The sequence below is a fragment of the Ostrea edulis genome, chromosome 7 (genome assembly GCF_947568905.1).
Source record: "Ostrea edulis chromosome 7, xbOstEdul1.1, whole genome shotgun sequence".
Classification (NCBI taxonomy): Eukaryota; Metazoa; Mollusca; class Bivalvia; order Ostreida; family Ostreidae; genus Ostrea; species Ostrea edulis.
In genome coordinates this window covers 36,056,372-36,075,097 of record NC_079170.1, presented here as the reverse complement: position 1 = coordinate 36,075,097, position 18,726 = coordinate 36,056,372, and the positions used below count along the sequence as shown (strand labels likewise).

Below are 18,726 nucleotides of genomic sequence, written 5' to 3'. Positions count from 1 at the left end.
TGTGGCATATACTTTAATCTACAGGTTATTAATAGATTGAAGATTGCACCCTATACGTGAATACAATTTTATTGAGTTGCTATAAATATCACTCTTTAATCGCTTTAATCTACAGGTCAGTAATAGATTGAACACCATATACATGAAAATATTTTTATTGAATTGCTATACATATCACACTTACTCGATCGTGAGTTAATATCGGTTTGTTCAAATGAAATAAAAAGTATGTAACTGAGAAGCATTGTAGAGTGTGTAACTGAGAAGCATTGTAGAGTGTGTAACTGAGAAGCATTGTAGAGTGTGTAACTGAGAAGCATTGTAGAGTGTGTAACTGAGAAGCATTGTAGAGTAGTTCCGAAAATGAAAATGTGGATTCTGGTTTATACTATTGATTGAAATTAAGAGTGACGGACCTAATTCGTTTCTACAATAGAAATTTTATTCAAATCTTGATATAAGGTAAACCATGCATTAATGAGTTAAAATCAATGGGGAAAAAACAAATGAAAATCGTATTTGATTTTCAGCAGGGGGCGTTTCAAAAGTTGGCTATGAAGTGGTCGTAATTTCAAAGGAAATATAGGGAAATAAATTTCCACTGTGCAATATAAAAGTAAAAAATTTAAAAAAAAAAATCTACAAAAGAGTTTTAATCCAATTTAAAGAATTATTTTAAAAAGACAATAATCTTACGAATTGTAAGAAAAAAAAGTATGGTCATTGGCAATTTATTTATGGCGAGCATCACAAAGGACGATTTTTGGCCAGTTTTCAAGGAAAATGTCATTAAATAAGAAAATGGATAGGGTTTCTACTTGTAGTTTCATACTTTTCCTTTATACTAAATAATTATATGGTTTAGGAAAAAGTTCACCAATTATACATGTATGTAAATACTGAGTCATTGCATAATATTCCAGGGGTGCTGTCAAAATGTGTAATGTATGAACTGTCCCCAATTCAATAAATCCGATAGAGGCCTAGAGCTCAGTGTGCAGCTTAAGACAACGGATTTATATATATGTAATGTGCACATATAGTTTTCATTTTCATAATCTTTAACCTTTCTAAATAATTTTTTTTTAAAATTAAATGTTTCAATTAAAGCATACATATTTTATATTGATAAGAGCCCAAGTACATGACTTATCGGACAGTTTCAAGATAGGATCTAACATATATTTCAAGTGCCATCATCATTTAAAAGATTTTTCTAATGAACACTCTCAGAAACAAAATGGACCTTTATTTCCTAAAACAGTTTTATGAGTTAAGCTTAAAAGTACCATAAATTTACTTTAATGAAGGAATTCTGACACTTCTTGTACTTGTATTGAATGTAAATGCATATATTCATGTGTATGTAATGCGTGGTAACGGTGGATTGACAATTGCAATCTAAGACAATATAAATAAAGCATTAGCCTACCTCAGTCTATTTTTCTCGATATCAAAAGATGACGATAAGCCAATTATTTTCGCGAAAATACAAGTGCCTCTGCCGTGTGATCGGTTCTATGCAAGGTGAAGATAACGAACAGTGATCTCATAACTCCTACAAGCAATACAAAATAGATAGTTGGGCAAACACGGACGTTAGGATCTGCGCTAGGTTGATAGTCTTCAAACTATTGAAAGGTAGCATCGATTTTCCGCCCAATTCGGTATTGTGACGTCAAATACAAAGCCCAGCAGCGTATTCAACGTCACAACTATAGCAGCTATTCCCAACATTATGACGGAACGATTTGCTTGTTGTGAAAGAGGAATTATTCTGCGTTGGTATAGTAATAAAATATCTATCCAATGGGTAGGGGCGATAGCGTGTTTATTGTCAGCCGAGATAGAAACTATCCCCCGGCCCCGAATCTGTTCTTCGGTTATTGTTGATTGATACGGGTTTTAGTCATTTTTCCGTGTCGTTTTGATGAATGATCGAAAGATTTCAAAATATAATTCTACCCTCTTTTCCTCGGTTGGTTGTAAACAGACATTATTGTCGGTTTTTGAGTAATACGCTTCTGGTGGATGCCGTAAATCGTTAGTTGTTTATAGAGTAATACAGAAATTACTATTAATAAGAATATCCATGATATAAACTATATTCAGAAGTAAAAGATCAATAACAAAATAATCTAGATTGTTTTTTACTTCGTTGTGCATACCTATGACAGTTTGATTCATGGCATATGCTCGGGAAGTTGTCAAACACGGACAATTACGGAATCCCAGAAATTACACAAAAACACAGAAGAATCACGGACATATCTTTTTTTAAGTCACGGATTCATAGATACAAAAGTTACAGAAATTCTATAAATTGACTTCATTGAAGAATTTATATGAAATATGGATTAAATATGACTTGTATAATGAAAGAAATATACAGTCTCAAGTTCAGTCCGTAAATTTCGCATGTTCATAATGTAATGGAACAATTGCAGTGACGTCACAATGTACGGAAACTGTAAATAGCGATGTACGCGGCTTTCTGCGCAGAAGTGCAAAATTTCGAATTGGATCTGTCGTCCTTAGACATATTTAGTAAGTTTTCACATCAGTTATTTTCATGCAAGGTGAAGATAACGAACAGTGATCAATCTCATAATTAATAAGTACGACATATTGTGAATGCAGACACCCGTAATTTGAATGTCGCTTACCGTTCTGTTTAGTCATTAGCAGATCAAAATGATAACGGTGTGTGACCAGATAAAAGCGTTGCTATTTTGTGATAACAAGCTAGGATGGTCTTCTTCCCGGATATTGACTTGGATGATTATAGAATACAAAATATAAACATTTAACTTTTTTTCAAATATATGTAGAGTTTGGCTGCCTGCTGTCATTACGTACGGTGTGTATTTTTTTTAGTGGTCCTGACTTTTTTAATTGAATATTTTTAGATAGCCCTAATTAAATGTATACAAATTGTATATGTAATATTTAAAGAACTGGATATTTCATTTTAGTGCTTTGAGATGCATTCAAATGAAAAAGGTAACGAACCTCGATAAATGTCAGAGAGCAGGAAAAACACGGAACCCTGGACACACCAGAGGTACGATCAGTTGCTTATCAGAAATAAGCATCATCTGTTGATCGCACCCGCCTTGTTCTTAAACCTTGATCAACTAAACTCCGTAGTTAAAATCAGTGTGCAAATAACGATCTAACAATTGGTATGAAACATGCAGACAATATTCGACGCAATGAAAGGTTATATTTGCAAATGAGAACATTGTAACGACCATATAATTTGCGAAATGCTGAATTTCAACGACACTTAAGAGACCCTTGCTACAACAATGTATTTGTTATTGCCCTGTCGGAATTTGTTAACTTCATCATACATAGAGCAAGTTTTTGTGTATAAATCAGCTGAGAGACAATAACACCAAATGCATGTGATAATGGAATATTGCTACATATATATGATAAGTTGACGATCGAAAAGCTGAAATCATTCCGTTTGTCGTAATGTTGAGTTGTAAGTTTAACTTCAGCTTCTTTGTTCTGTAAAATATCCAAATATGAAGGGAATCAGGGGTACACGGTAATCTCTTTTATTTCGAGTTCATTGAGATACAATGAATCGAAATATGAATGAAATGGAATATGGTTAACAAATAAAATGCTGTCAATATATCTAAATATCGAGTTGTAGGTCACAACAAGCGTTCCTTTTAATGTAAAAGCTTTAGAAAAAATCTGCTTTAAAAAAAATTACAAATATAGGTCATGTATTAAAGGAGCACAATTCGTGCCCATGGAAATTCAAAAAGACTGTTGGAAGACCTGATCACCAACGACTAAGAAGATATTGTCAAAGAAGAACTCTAGCATCTTTCAATATCAACTGTAGAGTATTTGTGCGAAGAATCAGATTAGTGTTTACCTAAGTTATATTTTGGATGACGGATCGCAAGATATGAATATTTCCTTTTTATCAAATAAGCAGTTTTCTTTGATGTTAAAACCGCGTAGTCTTTGATTTATCGTTAGATGGTAAATAGTACAAAATGTTAACATTATTATGACTTATCTAATAAAATAAATCGCTATTCTTTATTCCTTATCATGCATGAAAAAGTTAATATGACGAACAGTAATCAATATCATATCTTAGAAGGAATACAAAATTATGAGTTGGGCAAACACAGACCCATGGATATATCAGAGGTAGATCAGGTGCCTAGGAGGAGTTAGCATCCCCTGTCGACCGGTCACACCCACCGTGAGCAATATATATTGATCATGTAAACGAAGTCATCCGTAGTCAAATTCAGTGTGCCATGAACGACCTAACAATGGGTATGAAACACGACAAATAGCATTAAACCCAATGGTAGATTGTATTGGCAAAGTAGATCGTTATAACGACCATAGAATTGGCGAAATGTTAACTTTCGACAAGACTGTTGAAACCCCTGCACCATCAACCTGGTAATAGTCTGCCTCGATTTAAAAACTGATAATACGCAGAACAAAATCTTGTGTATTGAATCAATTGAGATTTATAAATAGCATATGCTGGTAATAATGGAATATTGATACATAAATATAGGAAGTTGACAATAGAAAGAGCTGAAATCATCGCTTTTATCAGATTTGAGTTGTTAGTTTGCCGTTAAAATATATTTTCAATAAAATATCTAAGTATGAAGCGGAAATGGACGACTCTGTTGTGTCTTTTATTTCGAGTTCACAGGGGTATATCAAATCGACATATGAATGAAAATTATAATCAATTATCAGGATAAATAGGGAATGTTCATAGAAAAATCAGGGGAATCTTGTACATTTCTATATATAGTATTACTGCAAAAAATCATGAAAGAGTGAAAAAGTCTTTATCTTCACCTTTCATAGACTACATCATGATCAAAATCCCTTCCCACTTAAAGCTCCCGTCTATACCTATTCGTACATGCACCCTCTCAGGTAGTGTTATACCAAAACATCCTATCCAATTTGGTTAAATGATGCATATCAATGTAATATATGTGCAGATGACTGTGACGATTCATATATTACATTTAACAATGTTGAAAGCATAGCTTCAAAAAAGTCATTAAGATAGTTCTAATGCAAGGTGAAGATAACGAACAGTGATCAATCTCATAACTCCTACAAGCAATACAAAATAGATAGTTGGGCAAACACGGACCCCTGGACACACCAGAGGTGGGATCAGATGCCTAGGAGGAGTAAGCATCCCCTGTTGACCGGTCACACCCGCCGTGAGCCCCATATCCTGATCAGGTAAACGGAGTTATCTGCAGTCAAAATCAGTGTCCCAAGAACGGCTTAACAATCAGTATGAAACACGTCAGACAGCATTTGACCCAATGCGAGGTTGTATTGACGAACTAGATCGTTATAACGACCATAGAATTTGCGAAATGCTGACTTTAATCGAGACTGTTGAAATCCCTGTACCATCAACCTGTTTGTCAGCAGCTTATCCCGATTTAAAAACTGACTATTGAGTCAGTTCTATTGATCCCTTTATAATAATAATAATAAATAATGATACCATATTTATATAGCACCCTTTTCATACACTATGTACGCTCAAAGGTGCTTTACAATGCATATATACCTTACAACAGAATGTTATACACATAATACATAGAAAATAAATAAAACATTAAAAGCTGTACCTGTCCTCATTGTACATATAAAACATGAAAACACAAGATACCATAAATATGCTAGATAAGAATAAACGTCACTTTCAGGGCGTATTAAAATAATAATCATAATGAAATACACACAGCTCACACAGCATATAATGTCTCAGGTATAATCCATTGAAACATAGAATTATGTCAATTAGAAGAATAAAGATAACATTATTTGTTTATATTAAATAGATAATTGGAATAATTACAAGCATTATTGAATGTTTATAATGATGCAAAAAATAAGTTAATATTTCTGTTAGAAACTGGACCTAATGTTCATCAGTCGTTAACAGAATGTCCAGTGTATCATATAAATCATTTACTTGAAAGCATTGACTAATAATGAAAATGACTACAAATTAATTACACTTAGGATTAGATCCCAGTCGCGGTTCGACCCTCGTCAGACTCTCGTACGTGCCGTGTAATATAATGCTATGGAGTGCACCTTAGATGTAAGCCTATCTGCTCCATTAGTTTAGACTTATCAATGCTCTGCTGTTTTCCCTAATGTATACACCCACAGTCTGACTGGAATATGTGTACATGTATAAAAGTCGACAAGAAATCCGTTGCCGATGATTCCCATCAATTCATTCAAAACATTTAACGTGAGAGACGGACGTAAATAAATAAAAGGTGAGTATTGGTGAAAATATAATGATTTGTTTTATTTATTTACAGATGTCTTGCAACGCAAGCATAATGGTTTTGATATCAAAATTACCTGCAATACAACATTTTAATGTTTCAAACTGGTTGGGTAGTATTGCACAGTAATACACTATATTCAATTTATCGATGGATACAGGGATTTGATTACATTCGTCGTTGCTTTCTAATGAATGTTTTAAGAACTTTGTTTCGACCATCAATTGTGTTTACTTGTTTGAGTATTTTTAAAAAAGTTTATTATCATTATTATTTGCATAAACCGGATCGTCATTGAAAAAAGTTTCGAAAAGAGTGAGACATTCCAGATGTTGTGAAATATACTACACCAATATTTATCAATTTACTAAATATTAAAAACCAAATCATGTGCTCACAATACTGATTTTGAAAATAAAAATATTCTTACCAGAGAATTTCTGCATTTAATTTCATCTATTGAAATTTTGCAACGAACAAAGGTGATTTTTTAAATTAAAAAAAATATATAGTAATCTCACTGGTTCCGTTTTATGAAAATATTATACGGAATTAGAAAACCTACAACCATCAGATTATTTGCACTTATTCGATTGTATGTCAGTAAAAGACGAAATCTGAAATAAATGTTACAAAATGATTATAGGGCATTGTTCACCATGGTCTCGGGCTGTAAGTGGACATTGTGTTATCATAAGAACAGGTGCAAACGTAAAACTAGAGGGAGTGCTTCAAATATGTTGTTATACATAAAATGTCCTTGGCAAATGAGTTGATCAAAACCAGAAATTTAGCTCTAAAACTTCATAGTTATTTCGGATTTCAAACATTTTGGTTGAGCATCACTGAAGAGACATTATTTGTCGAAATGCGCATCTGGTGCATCAAAATTGGTACTGTATAAGTTTTACATGGTGAACTCTTACGATTGGAATCTGTTGTACGTCTGATGACATGCCAATTACAGATGTTTACTGCTGCGAAAATGAAATTCCCCAACAAAAAGTATTTCGCGAAATGACACATTTGATGATCAAGTGAAGATAACGAACAGTGATCTCATAACTCCTATAAAGAATACAAAATTAAGAAATGGTCAAACACCGATCCCTGGAGTAGTAAGCATCCTCTCTTGACCGGTCACACCTGCTGCAAGTCCTACATCTTGATCAGATAAACGGAGTAATCCGTAGCCAAAATCAGTATGTAAAGAAAGGTCTAGCAGTTGGTATAAAACAGGTCAGACAGCATTCGATCTTAATTCATATCAAAAGAAGAGAGAAATGTGTCTTCTCTCGTACTCCGTTGCATATAGATATCGGTATAAAATGATAAGTATTCTGTGTGGCATTGGACTCCATTTGCTATTCTTTCCTAGCAAAGCTCAATAAAAAGTACAAGATTATTGGATACGCAAACATATGTTTATATGTTCTGTATAGCGTCTTAACATTTCTAGGTATATCAATGCCTCGGCTGAATGCAAGTCTCGTTTTACAAATTATATCCTTCATGCATGATTTTCTTATTATGCGAGTACTTTGCTCTTATAAATTTCAATGTAATTCCATGATGAATCAACAGAACTTTCATCTGATCAGCCTGATAACTGATGTGTCCGGTCAACTGATTTTGACTACGGATCACTCCGTTTACCTGATCAAGATATAGGGCTCACGGCGAGTGTGACCGGTCAACAGGGAATGCTAATTCCTCCAAGGCACCTGATCTCACGTGGGGTCTTCTGTATCTTGTGTTTCGAGGGACCCGTGCGTGTCATGAAAGACGAAGATAACGAACAGTGATCAATCTCATAACTCCCACAAGCAATACAAAATAGAGAGTTGGGCAAACACGAACGGACACACCAGGTGTGGGATCAAGTGCCTAGGAGGAGTAAGCATCACCTTTTGACCAATCACACCCACCGTGAGCCCTATATCCTGATCAGGTAAACGGAGTTATCCGTAGTCAAAATCATGCCATGTGTGTCCTACTCTTAGTTGTGTATTGATGCGATTAATCGTTGCTCATTACCTTCACGGTTTTCATAGATACTTTAATCATTCAATTTCTACGTAAAATGTACAATAAATTGAATGAAATAGCATCCATAAATGAACAGGCAAAACTACAATCATTTTGGTTGAAAACTGCTACATTTTGGAGAATTATTATATCACTTGCATCACAACTCACGCTTTGTTTTAACACACCTGCTAATTTCAAATATATCAATAACAATATTTTAGAGTATCATATTTTGGATGCTTACTCCTCCTAGGCACTGATCCCACCTCTGGTGTATCATGTGATCCATGTTTGCACTACTCTTTACGGTAATCTTTGAGATTGATCAATGTTCGTTATCCTCACTCTTTCATATATGGATTTTCATTTCATCGTCATACTTAACAGATCAACAAGAGCTGTGCATGACAGAGAAGTTGAATTCATTTTTAACCATCTTGTCAATTTGTGCATATATTCGGGGAGTGAGAGATATGGAATGAGAGAAGGAGAATTATTTTCAATAATTATACCAGTATGTATAGATATCTGCATCGCTGAAAAGAATATGTAACTCTGTTTTTTCCTTATTTTACCCCATCGATCTTTTTTTGTTGTTGTAAATATCATCTTTAAAACTGAACACTTAATCTTGCCATTTATAATTATAAGACTTTTGTTTTGTTTTGCTATGAACATATTCTATTGATCATATCAAAAGGATCGGGAACAAGTTCTAACGATGCACAAGTCCCTCTCATAAAATATTCCAATAGGTCATACAAGAATATAATTAACAGGTAAAATGTGCAATAATTAGACGAATCTACAAGTTCCATCTACGCATTGATGAAAAGCTGAATAAATATTTATTTTGGTTTGAAGAGTCAAATTAACATAACTGCATATTAACAATTTTATATATCAGAGTTTTGTTACCCTTCTAATATGCAAACCAAAAGTGGGTAGAAATATATTTCCAGTTGAGCAAACCTAGACCCTCAATTTAATTTTCCTATGTCATATATAATCATTTAACGCGGTAATATAATTGATTTGAACAGCTAGATATTTTAAAAATGACAACATTCCATTATCACCAGTATATGGTGTTTCTATTCCTCAACTGATGGAATACGCAATATTGAGCTTGTTCTGCGTATTATCAGGGTTTTTTTTAAATCGAGGCAGGATACTCACAAGCAAGTTAATATAACAGGGGTTTCAACAGTCGCATTCAAAGTCAGTATATAGCAAATTCTATTATCGTTATAACGATCTAGTTTGCCAGTACAACCTATCATTGGGTCAAATGCTTTCTGGTGCGTTTCATAATAATTGTTAGGCTGCTTTTGGCAAACTGATTTTGACTCCGGATTACTCCTTTTACCTGATCAAGATATAAGGCTCACAGTGGAATGTGACTGGTCGACAGGGGATGCTTACTCCTCCTAGGCACCTTATCCCACATCTGGTATATTCAGGGTCCGTGTTTGCCCAACTTTTTATTTTGTATTGCTTTTTGGGAGTTTTCAGATTGGTCACTGTTCGTTATCTTCATCTTTCATTTTTGTAACCCAACTTATAATCAGACTTCCCTTTCAAAATACGAATTTCATCGAAATCATACTCTCAATAAATTAGAGTAATCGTACCTATGTTGCATTCCAAAGATTCACAACGATCCTTACACACCAGGACACATTGCATAATCCAGTACAGATTCTACCAAACTTCTGTCTTCACTTCTTGAAAATATTATTGGCTGTGGAGGAGGCATTTCCGATTTTTGTGCTAAGATATGCGGGAAATGGTGCAATCAAATGTGGAATCTCAAAACCTCTAATTTGTTTAATAAATTTGAAAAATTCCCAAAATCAACAGCATGAAAACGTATTACTTTTCAGGACTTTATACCACCATTCCTCGAGGCTAACTAAGCTATGCTTTTTCGACAAAGAAACCGCTACTATTAGCTTCATTTGAGCGGTAGTACAATATAGATTGTGGATTCTTTCTGTGGAATTCTGAGAAACTATTAAAACATTTTGAATTAAAATGAGTCATTATGATAAAAGAAAATATGATGATTCATTTTTGGAAGGAAAAAATAACAAACAGATCAATCTCATAACTCCTATAATAAATACAAAATAAGAGATTTGGGCAAACACGGACCCCTGGATATACGAGAGGTTCGATCAGGTGCCTAGGAGGAATAAGCATCCTCTGTTGACCAGTCAGATCCGCTGTGAGACCTATGTAATGATCAGGTAAACGGAGTCATACGTAGTCAAAAAAGTGTGTCAAGAAGAGCCTAACAATCGGTGTGCAACATATCAGACAGCATTTGACCCAATGCTAGGTTGTATTGGCAGACTAGACCATTATAACCACCACAGAATGTGCAAAATGCTGACTTTAAACTAGATGTTGAAACCTGTAAAAATCTTAAAAGCAATACTGATTTTTCTTTCAAGCTGAATATTTACCTCTCATAATTTCGAAATCTAACCTTTTGTTAAAACGTTGTACTTTGAAATGAAAGTTTCCATTACAACTTCAAATGAAAAGAAAAGATATATTCCCTGATGATTTTAGTTTTATAAAGTATTCATTGCTACTTTGTTTTTCAAAAAGAAACTTTGCGTGAATTCTTCAGAATTTAAAATATTTGACATTTCTAAAATATTCATGGCTTGTTTTTAAATTAATGTTGGGCGTTGATTAGCAATTTTTAATAAGTACTTCCATACACCTAAGCCACCTACTTTGGATGACTTTATTGCGCAATACGTAATTACAAAAATTGAGCTGTTCTGTGATGGAGAAGTGTGATTAGCAAGAAATAGGATATGTACCTGGATATCGTGAGAAACAATTCCATAACGTGTTTGTATCTTCAAACACAAGCGATTCAAAAAAAAATATTGGGAAACGTATGATTTTTTCGCTTCAACCTTCTATCACATTAAGCTAAACGAAATTAAAGAATATATAAATGATCGCGTAACACGAGTTGAGTATATCGTAAAAACGAGAAAGGGATTTAGCTATTCTGTACTAAAATTCCATTTTAGCAACAAAGTGTCTCGTTTCAATGACTTGATTATCTCCTTTTAACGAGTCATTAACACACAATAACGACTTGGTTATCTCGTTATTACGAGTTATCATCACATAAAACACAATAACTGCTCTGTTATCCCGTTATGATATACAAACGATTTAATCTTTCGAGTAACAACTAAATTATCTTTAATCTCAAGACGCTGTGCCGGTCATAAAGGTGTACACTGTATCAACTCATTAAAACAACATCGCAGTATAGCGATTTAGTGTTTTCTTGTATAGATTAGTGTTTCCTTATAGCGATTTAGTGTTTCCTTATAGCGAGTTAGTGTTACCTTATAGCGAGTTGGTTTTTCCTTATAGCCATTTAGTGTTTCCTTATAGCGATTAGTGTTTCCTTATAGCGATTTAGTGTTTCCTTATAGCGAATTAGTGTTTCCTTATAGCGAATTAGTGTTTCCTTATAGCAAGTTGGTGTTTCCTTAGAATGAGCTAGTATTTCCTTATAAAGAATTAGTATTTCGTTATAGCGATTTAGTGTTTTTTTATAATGAGATAGTATTTCCTTATAACGAGTTAGTATTTCGTTATAGCGATTTAGTATTTCCTTATAGCGAGTTAGTGTTTCCGTATAGCGATTTAGTACTTCCTTATAGCGAGTCGGTGTTTCCTTATAATGAGCTAGTATTTCCTTATAGCGAGTTAGTATTTCCTTATAACGGTTAGTGTTTTCTGAGAATTAGTTAGTGTTTTCTGAGAACGACTTAGTGTTTTCTGATTATGAGTTAGCGTTTCTTTATAACGAGTTAGTATTTCTTTATAACGAGTAAGTGTTTTTTTAACGAGTTAGTGTGTCATTATAAAAAGTTAGTATTTTCTGATAAACAAGTTAGTGTTTCTTTATAACAAGTTAGTGTTTCTTTATATCGAGTTAATGTTTCTTTTATAACAAGTTAGTGTTTCTTTTATAGCGAGTTAATGTGTCTTGATATCGAGTTAGTGTTTCCTTAGAACGAGTTAGCGTTTCTTTATAACGAGTTAGTGTTTTCTGAGAACGAGCTAGTGTTTTTTTTATAACGAGTTAGTGTTTCTTTACAACAAATTAGCGTTTCTTTATAACGAGTTAGTGTTTCTTTATAACGAGTTAGTGTTTCTTTATATCGAGTTAGTATTTCCTGAGAATAAGTTAGTGTTTCCTGAGAACAAGTTAGTGTTTCTTTATAACGAGTTAGTGTTTCTTTTTAACGAGTTAATGTGTCTTGATATCGAGTTAGTGTTTCTTTTTATCGAGTTAGTGTGTCCTTATAAAGAATTAGTGTATTCTGATAAACAAGTTAGTTTCTTTATAACGAGTTAGTGTTTTCTTTCAACAAGTTCGTGTTTTCTGATTGTGAGTTAGTGTATTCGGGTACGACAGAGAAGCACTTATAACCTTATCAATCATTCTAGTTTCAACACGATTGCACAAATAAATAATGAACTGATTGTGTTCTGGATATTTGGGATTACTCCGTTTACCTGATCAAGATATTGTGTGACCGCTCGACAGGAGATACTTACTCATCCTTGGCACTTGATCCCACTCCTGGTGTATCGATGGGTCCATGTTTGCCAAACTCTCTATTTTGAATAGCTTACAGGAGTTATGAGATTGATCACTGTTCATTATCTCCACCTTTCATTTATAAATGATTAGGGTTAGCTCGCTGTAACGACATAATTTCTCGTTATAATGATATACTTACAGCGGTATCGAGTTACAACGAAATAACTAGTCGTTATAACAAAATCCTCAGTCATTTTGATGAAAAACCATGAGCCTGGTACTGGAAACGTGAGTATATCTGTGGGTTGTTAATTTCGTGTATTTCCCTAGCAATCTACACGCTTTGGGCTATGTCAGTATCATTAACGTGAGTATATCTGCGGTTTGTTAATTTCGTGTATTTCCCTAGCAATCTACACGCTTCGGGCTATGTCAGTATCATTAACGTGAGTATATCTGCGGTTTGTTAATTTCGTGCATGTCCCTAGCAATCTACACGCTTTAGGCTATGTCAGTATCATTAAGTAGATTACCTAAGTACGGGAACAGTTTGTGTACGTGTATGGGTAAGTTACACGAAAACCTTTTAATTCGCATTTAACGTAAATAACCCCACGCATAAATTTCCATATTTACAGTGTTACAAATTTAAATACGCAATTTTATTTCTTAACTGAAACTATGAATATTAATTCGTGAGTGATGCTTAAATAACGAGAATTTGGGAACCCCGGGGCATTTACCACAGAGAACTAAATGTGGTCAGCTACTGTGTATTTTGTCTGCTGAACGTCTGAGCTAATCTACAATACAATGTAAGGCACTCCTTGTGACCTATAACGCAAACCAACAGGGACTACCATATGGTTCTTAATCCACTTCATTACTCACACTATCATTGCGATGACAATTGGAGGATTTTGCTGCCATTAAGGAATATTTGAAACATTGCGTTCATTTCGCCCTTTCCACTTAAGTTGCTTTTAAAAAATCTCTAAAGTATGTTATGTTTTGATGCTTTTAACAAACATTACTAGAATGAACTGCAGTGTATCAGAGAATTTTATTTTCTAATTACTATAGTAAATATGTTGATACTTTGAATAACGAAACTAGAAAATTATGACGAGGAACCTGAAATATGTTTACTTACTATAAAAGTATCAATCTGACCAATAAGATATATCGATAATTCCATTTACTATGTACTAAATAAACTATTGTAACACTTGAAATAAAAACGTGTACGATTTCATACTTAAGTTATCTATGAGGGAGGGGGGGGGGGGGGCTATGTTTGTCGCTTATAAATTATAATAATTCAATTGATGCCACCATTCAACTAGTTTTTTTTATAATTTTATTTGAACATATTTTATTGTATAAATATATAAAGGGATTGGTTACAAGTTCTAGCAACTTAGAAAACCTCTCCAACTGTATTACCAGAATCGGTATTTATTCACACTAAGTGACAATTATACAACAGAAATGTCACTTTAAACCTGTTTCAATTCATCAAAATATAAAACTAAATAAATGTAAATGTTTCACTAAAAGGTGAAATAATCATCTCGGGAACATCAGACAGAGTCGATGTTTTCTAAGGTAAGAATCATAAATTGGGTCTCATAGCAGAATCACGATTTCAATTTGTGTACAATTTCCTGTGCAAGCATATGGGAAATATAGAGCAATTCTGAAGCTTTATCAATATCTCTTTCCTACCCCTCGAGGTTTGGGACTTGTATCATTGTAATCTTGAGATGAATTATTTGATCAACAAATTCAGCATTAAATTCCAACATTGCAACGTAATTTCCGCTGATGAATCATCACGCAATCGTTCAATTTTCGCCATTTGGCAATCATATATTGCGAAATGTAGTCTTTACGCATATCGGTTGATAATAGTAATTGATTATCGCATTAATACTTGAACGGGGATACAAAAAATAGGCTGCCAATGTGTTCAATTAGTTTCATATCATGATGTTAGACTTATTCTGTAAATGATCGAGTGAAGATAACGAACAGTGATCAATCTCATAAATCCCTTAAAGAATACGACATAAAGAGTTTGGCAAAGATGGACCCCTAGACATACCAGAGGTGGAATCGGGCGCCCCATGTTGACCGGTCACACCCGCCGTGAGCCATACATCTGAGTGCCTGATGTGTGTTTCAACATACCAGTGTACTCTTTATCCTTTTGTGTGGATTATCGGGATGGGCTACAATGTTTGCGATAACTGACAGTGAAGAAATAAATACATTCATCAGATTGCTTGAGATCGTATCATTTTGATGTCAAATCTATCTATCTATCAAGACTTGCGACGCTGTCGAAAACTGTTTTGTAAACCGGGCCCCTTATCCCACCTCTGGTATGTCCAGATATCCGTGTTTGTCCTTCTCTTAATTGTATTTTCTTCATGGGATTGGTGAGATTGATCTTTGTTTGTTATCTTCACTTTTCATAAAGAATACATAATTGATAGCAAGGCAAACACGGACCCCCAGAAATACCACAGGTGATATCAGCAGGCATGATTTCGAAAGTGTCTAAAGAAAATTTGACATAAGAAAACTCTTAGAACGATACTGGGAATGGACAAACCTTAAGGTTGATATAAAGGCTCTCTTGAGGTTACCCTTACTACGATAGACTTGGAAGATTCTTAAGATAGTTTTTTTTTTAAGAATTAAAATAAATCATAGTCTATAATTATATAATCATATAGCAAGTAATCGATATCACAAATTTAATTGTTTCATGAATTTCAATCAATGATGCACCCTTATCTTAAAAAGTATAACAAATAAAATGAAATATTATGCATATTGGAAAAGTTTAGCGTGTATATGACACCCCAAGGTTAGATAGATAAACATCGGGTTCGATACATAGATTTTATATACGTATGTAATATATAGCAAATGCTTATTTCTTTTACCTAGAGAGTATGAAAATCTAGCGCTGTTTACCTTTCTTATTTTCATTTATTCTTTGAATGTAATTGAATTAGGATAATTATAACACTGACATATTCAAGTATAAACAGAATTAATTACCTTCTAAGTTCATCTTAAAGACGGGTCTTGACATGTCTTAACTTTAGGAGAAATCCTAAGATAACAACTAATTAGCAACTTAATGTTATGACAAACGGGATGACTGCAGCTTCTCCATCGTCAACTTTCAACATTTATGTAGCATCATCACCTGTGCGTGGTGTTGATGTCTCTCAACTGATTCGATACGCAAGAGCTTGTTCTATATATGATCACTTTTTATACCGAGGAAGGCTACTGACAAACAGGCTGTGGTTATGGTGGTTTCAACAGTCACGTTCAGAGTCAGAATGTAATTGTATTGTCGTTTTAAGGCTTTAGTTTGCCAATACAACCTGCAATTGGGTCAAATGTTATCTGACGTGTTTGGTATCAATTGTTGGGCCGTTCCTCACACACTGATTTGACTACAGATTACTCCGTGTACCTGATCAAGATGTAGGGCTCGTGGCGGATGTGATCGGTCGACAGGGGCTATTTACTCCTCCGATGCACCTGATCCCACCTCTGATATGTCCAGGGGTCAGTGTTTACCCAACACTCAATTTTGATTTCCTTTGATAAGAGTTATGAGATTGATCACTTTACGTTATCTTCGCCTATTCATCTTAAGTTATGACAGATTCGATGAATTCACTATTAAAGAGGATGAACTCTCTTTAGTTAATGGTAAGATATGTCTTAGTCTTGAATTCGGTTTCGATAGCATGTCTGCTGGTGTCTTTCCTTTTCACTGGTAACGCCCATCGTGATCCTTCTATACTGATACAAACCAAAACGGGCTCTCGTTTTACTTATTAGGCTATCTAATGAATACAAGTGTCATGAATCCAGATCAATGATATGCTATAAGACATAGACTACTCATTAATATGTAATATGCAGACTATTCAGTATAGTAACTAATTGAACGGCAATAAATGTGTTTTTTACTAGATGTAAGTTATAAATTTCAGTGTTACCGTTGAGATGAAGCGATGATTTAAATAGGGTTGGTGGAAATAGAAAAGATCTTACGATGCAAGCTGTCATATAAGAGCCCCCCCCCTTCCCCCGAAGATAGCATTTCTATAAAATCATCTATTTTCGTACGTGGGAGTGTCACAAACTAAGACATGGATTCACATCTCCCTTTAACACCCTCGCCAATAATCCTAGATCCATCCCAGCATTGAGTATCGTGTTGTCAATCATGAGAACTATCGTGAAAATTTCATGAAATACAGTTTTATTTTCCATTATCGTGTTAAATTCGAACAAACGATGATCACATACTACGGATAACTAAAAGATCTTTACAGTAATTTATTTAGTGCTGCTGAATTTTGCAATTCATTCTAATTGATATTCGTAAGTTAGAAATAGGACAAACAACCTTCAGTTTGATTGACTCTTGTCGTGATACAAGAATTGACCTTATGTTTTCAAATCCCCAAGAGAGTGTTTCCACCGGGTGCCTCACCCAACTTAATAAAAAACATTGGATTCAAATGTCACTTGTTAAATTACCATTCTCAGTATAGATTTTTTTCTCCAATTCCGAAAATGCAGATACTACGTTTTAATTTGATTCTTATTATCTAGATATCTATAAATATGATTAATTTTTTCGTTTAAATAATGGCTGTTTGAGATATTGAAATAAAGGTGTGGACTTTTCTTGCATAATTTGATTTTCCGAACATGTACACTTCATCGTTTTGCTATAATCTATTGAAATGATTTCAGGAATGGTCTGGTTTCTGAAGTTAGTATCTGTGATGCTGCTCTCCATCTTCGGTAAGTATTAGAATGAACAGTTGTATGAAAATGAATTTAAAGCAGTGGCGTATATTTATTGTTACACTGTGGGTGTTAACGGAAACTGCTACAAAATATTTATCACAGTTGTACTGCACCTTCATCTAAAATGTAGATGCCTGGTATGTTCTACGACAAACTTTGTCTCAAATAAACACGAAACACGTTTAGCCTTAAAATTCAATTTACAAATTTTTATCATCTGATGCATAGAGAAAATATTAAATTAAATTTTACACTAACAGCGACCTGTTCTCCACTAAAACAAAAAGAAGCCAATAAAGACGAGGAGGGACACAATCATCGAAATTTAGTGTTAACAATACAACACGGGAAGAATGACCCTTCGGGTTCTGCGAATACCCTGGTGCCTTATGAGGAATATGCAAGACAAACACAGAAAGGATTGCCCAGCGATGTAACCAAGACCTTTCGAGACTCCCTACCTAACTTTTTGTTACGCAAGACTCTAAACAGCCCATGGAATGCACACAATAGTGAGGAGGGCAATGAAAAAGAACCACTACTAGCTTTGATCCCAATGCGTGGGAGGAGAACTTGGAGGCGACGAAACTTCCAGATTTACAATACCGTTCCGGATGCAGGGTATAGATTTAACACGGTGGCGATTGATCCGATGTTTTATTTTCTTGGAATTGGGAAGTAAGTGTATTTGTGCGGTCTCGTGAGATAAAGCAGTGGAAATATACAAGTTGAAGTAACGTTTGATATCAAAGACTCCGGCACAAAATTCAGTGACATTTGTTTGGTTGTTACACAACACTAATGCAGTAAAAATGTTCAACTTGACAAACGTTCATATTATATTCTTCTGTATGTTATATACTTTCATAAGAATAAACGAGTAAAAATAAAGCT

General features: G+C 34.2%; 1 protein-coding gene across 1 annotated transcript; it reads left to right on the top strand.

The window, feature by feature from the left end:
* Nucleotides 1-6,014: 6,014 nt before the first annotated feature.
* On the top strand, nt 6,015-18,723 carry LOC125655907 (uncharacterized). Its single transcript, XM_048886439.2, has 3 exons — nt 6,015-6,332; nt 17,776-17,826; nt 18,093-18,723. The coding sequence occupies exons 2-3, from the start codon at nt 17,778-17,780 to the stop codon at nt 18,512-18,514; spliced, it is 471 nt and encodes a 156-aa protein (XP_048742396.1). The 5' UTR covers nt 6,015-6,332; nt 17,776-17,777; the 3' UTR covers nt 18,515-18,723.
* Nucleotides 18,724-18,726: the final 3 nt, after the last annotated feature.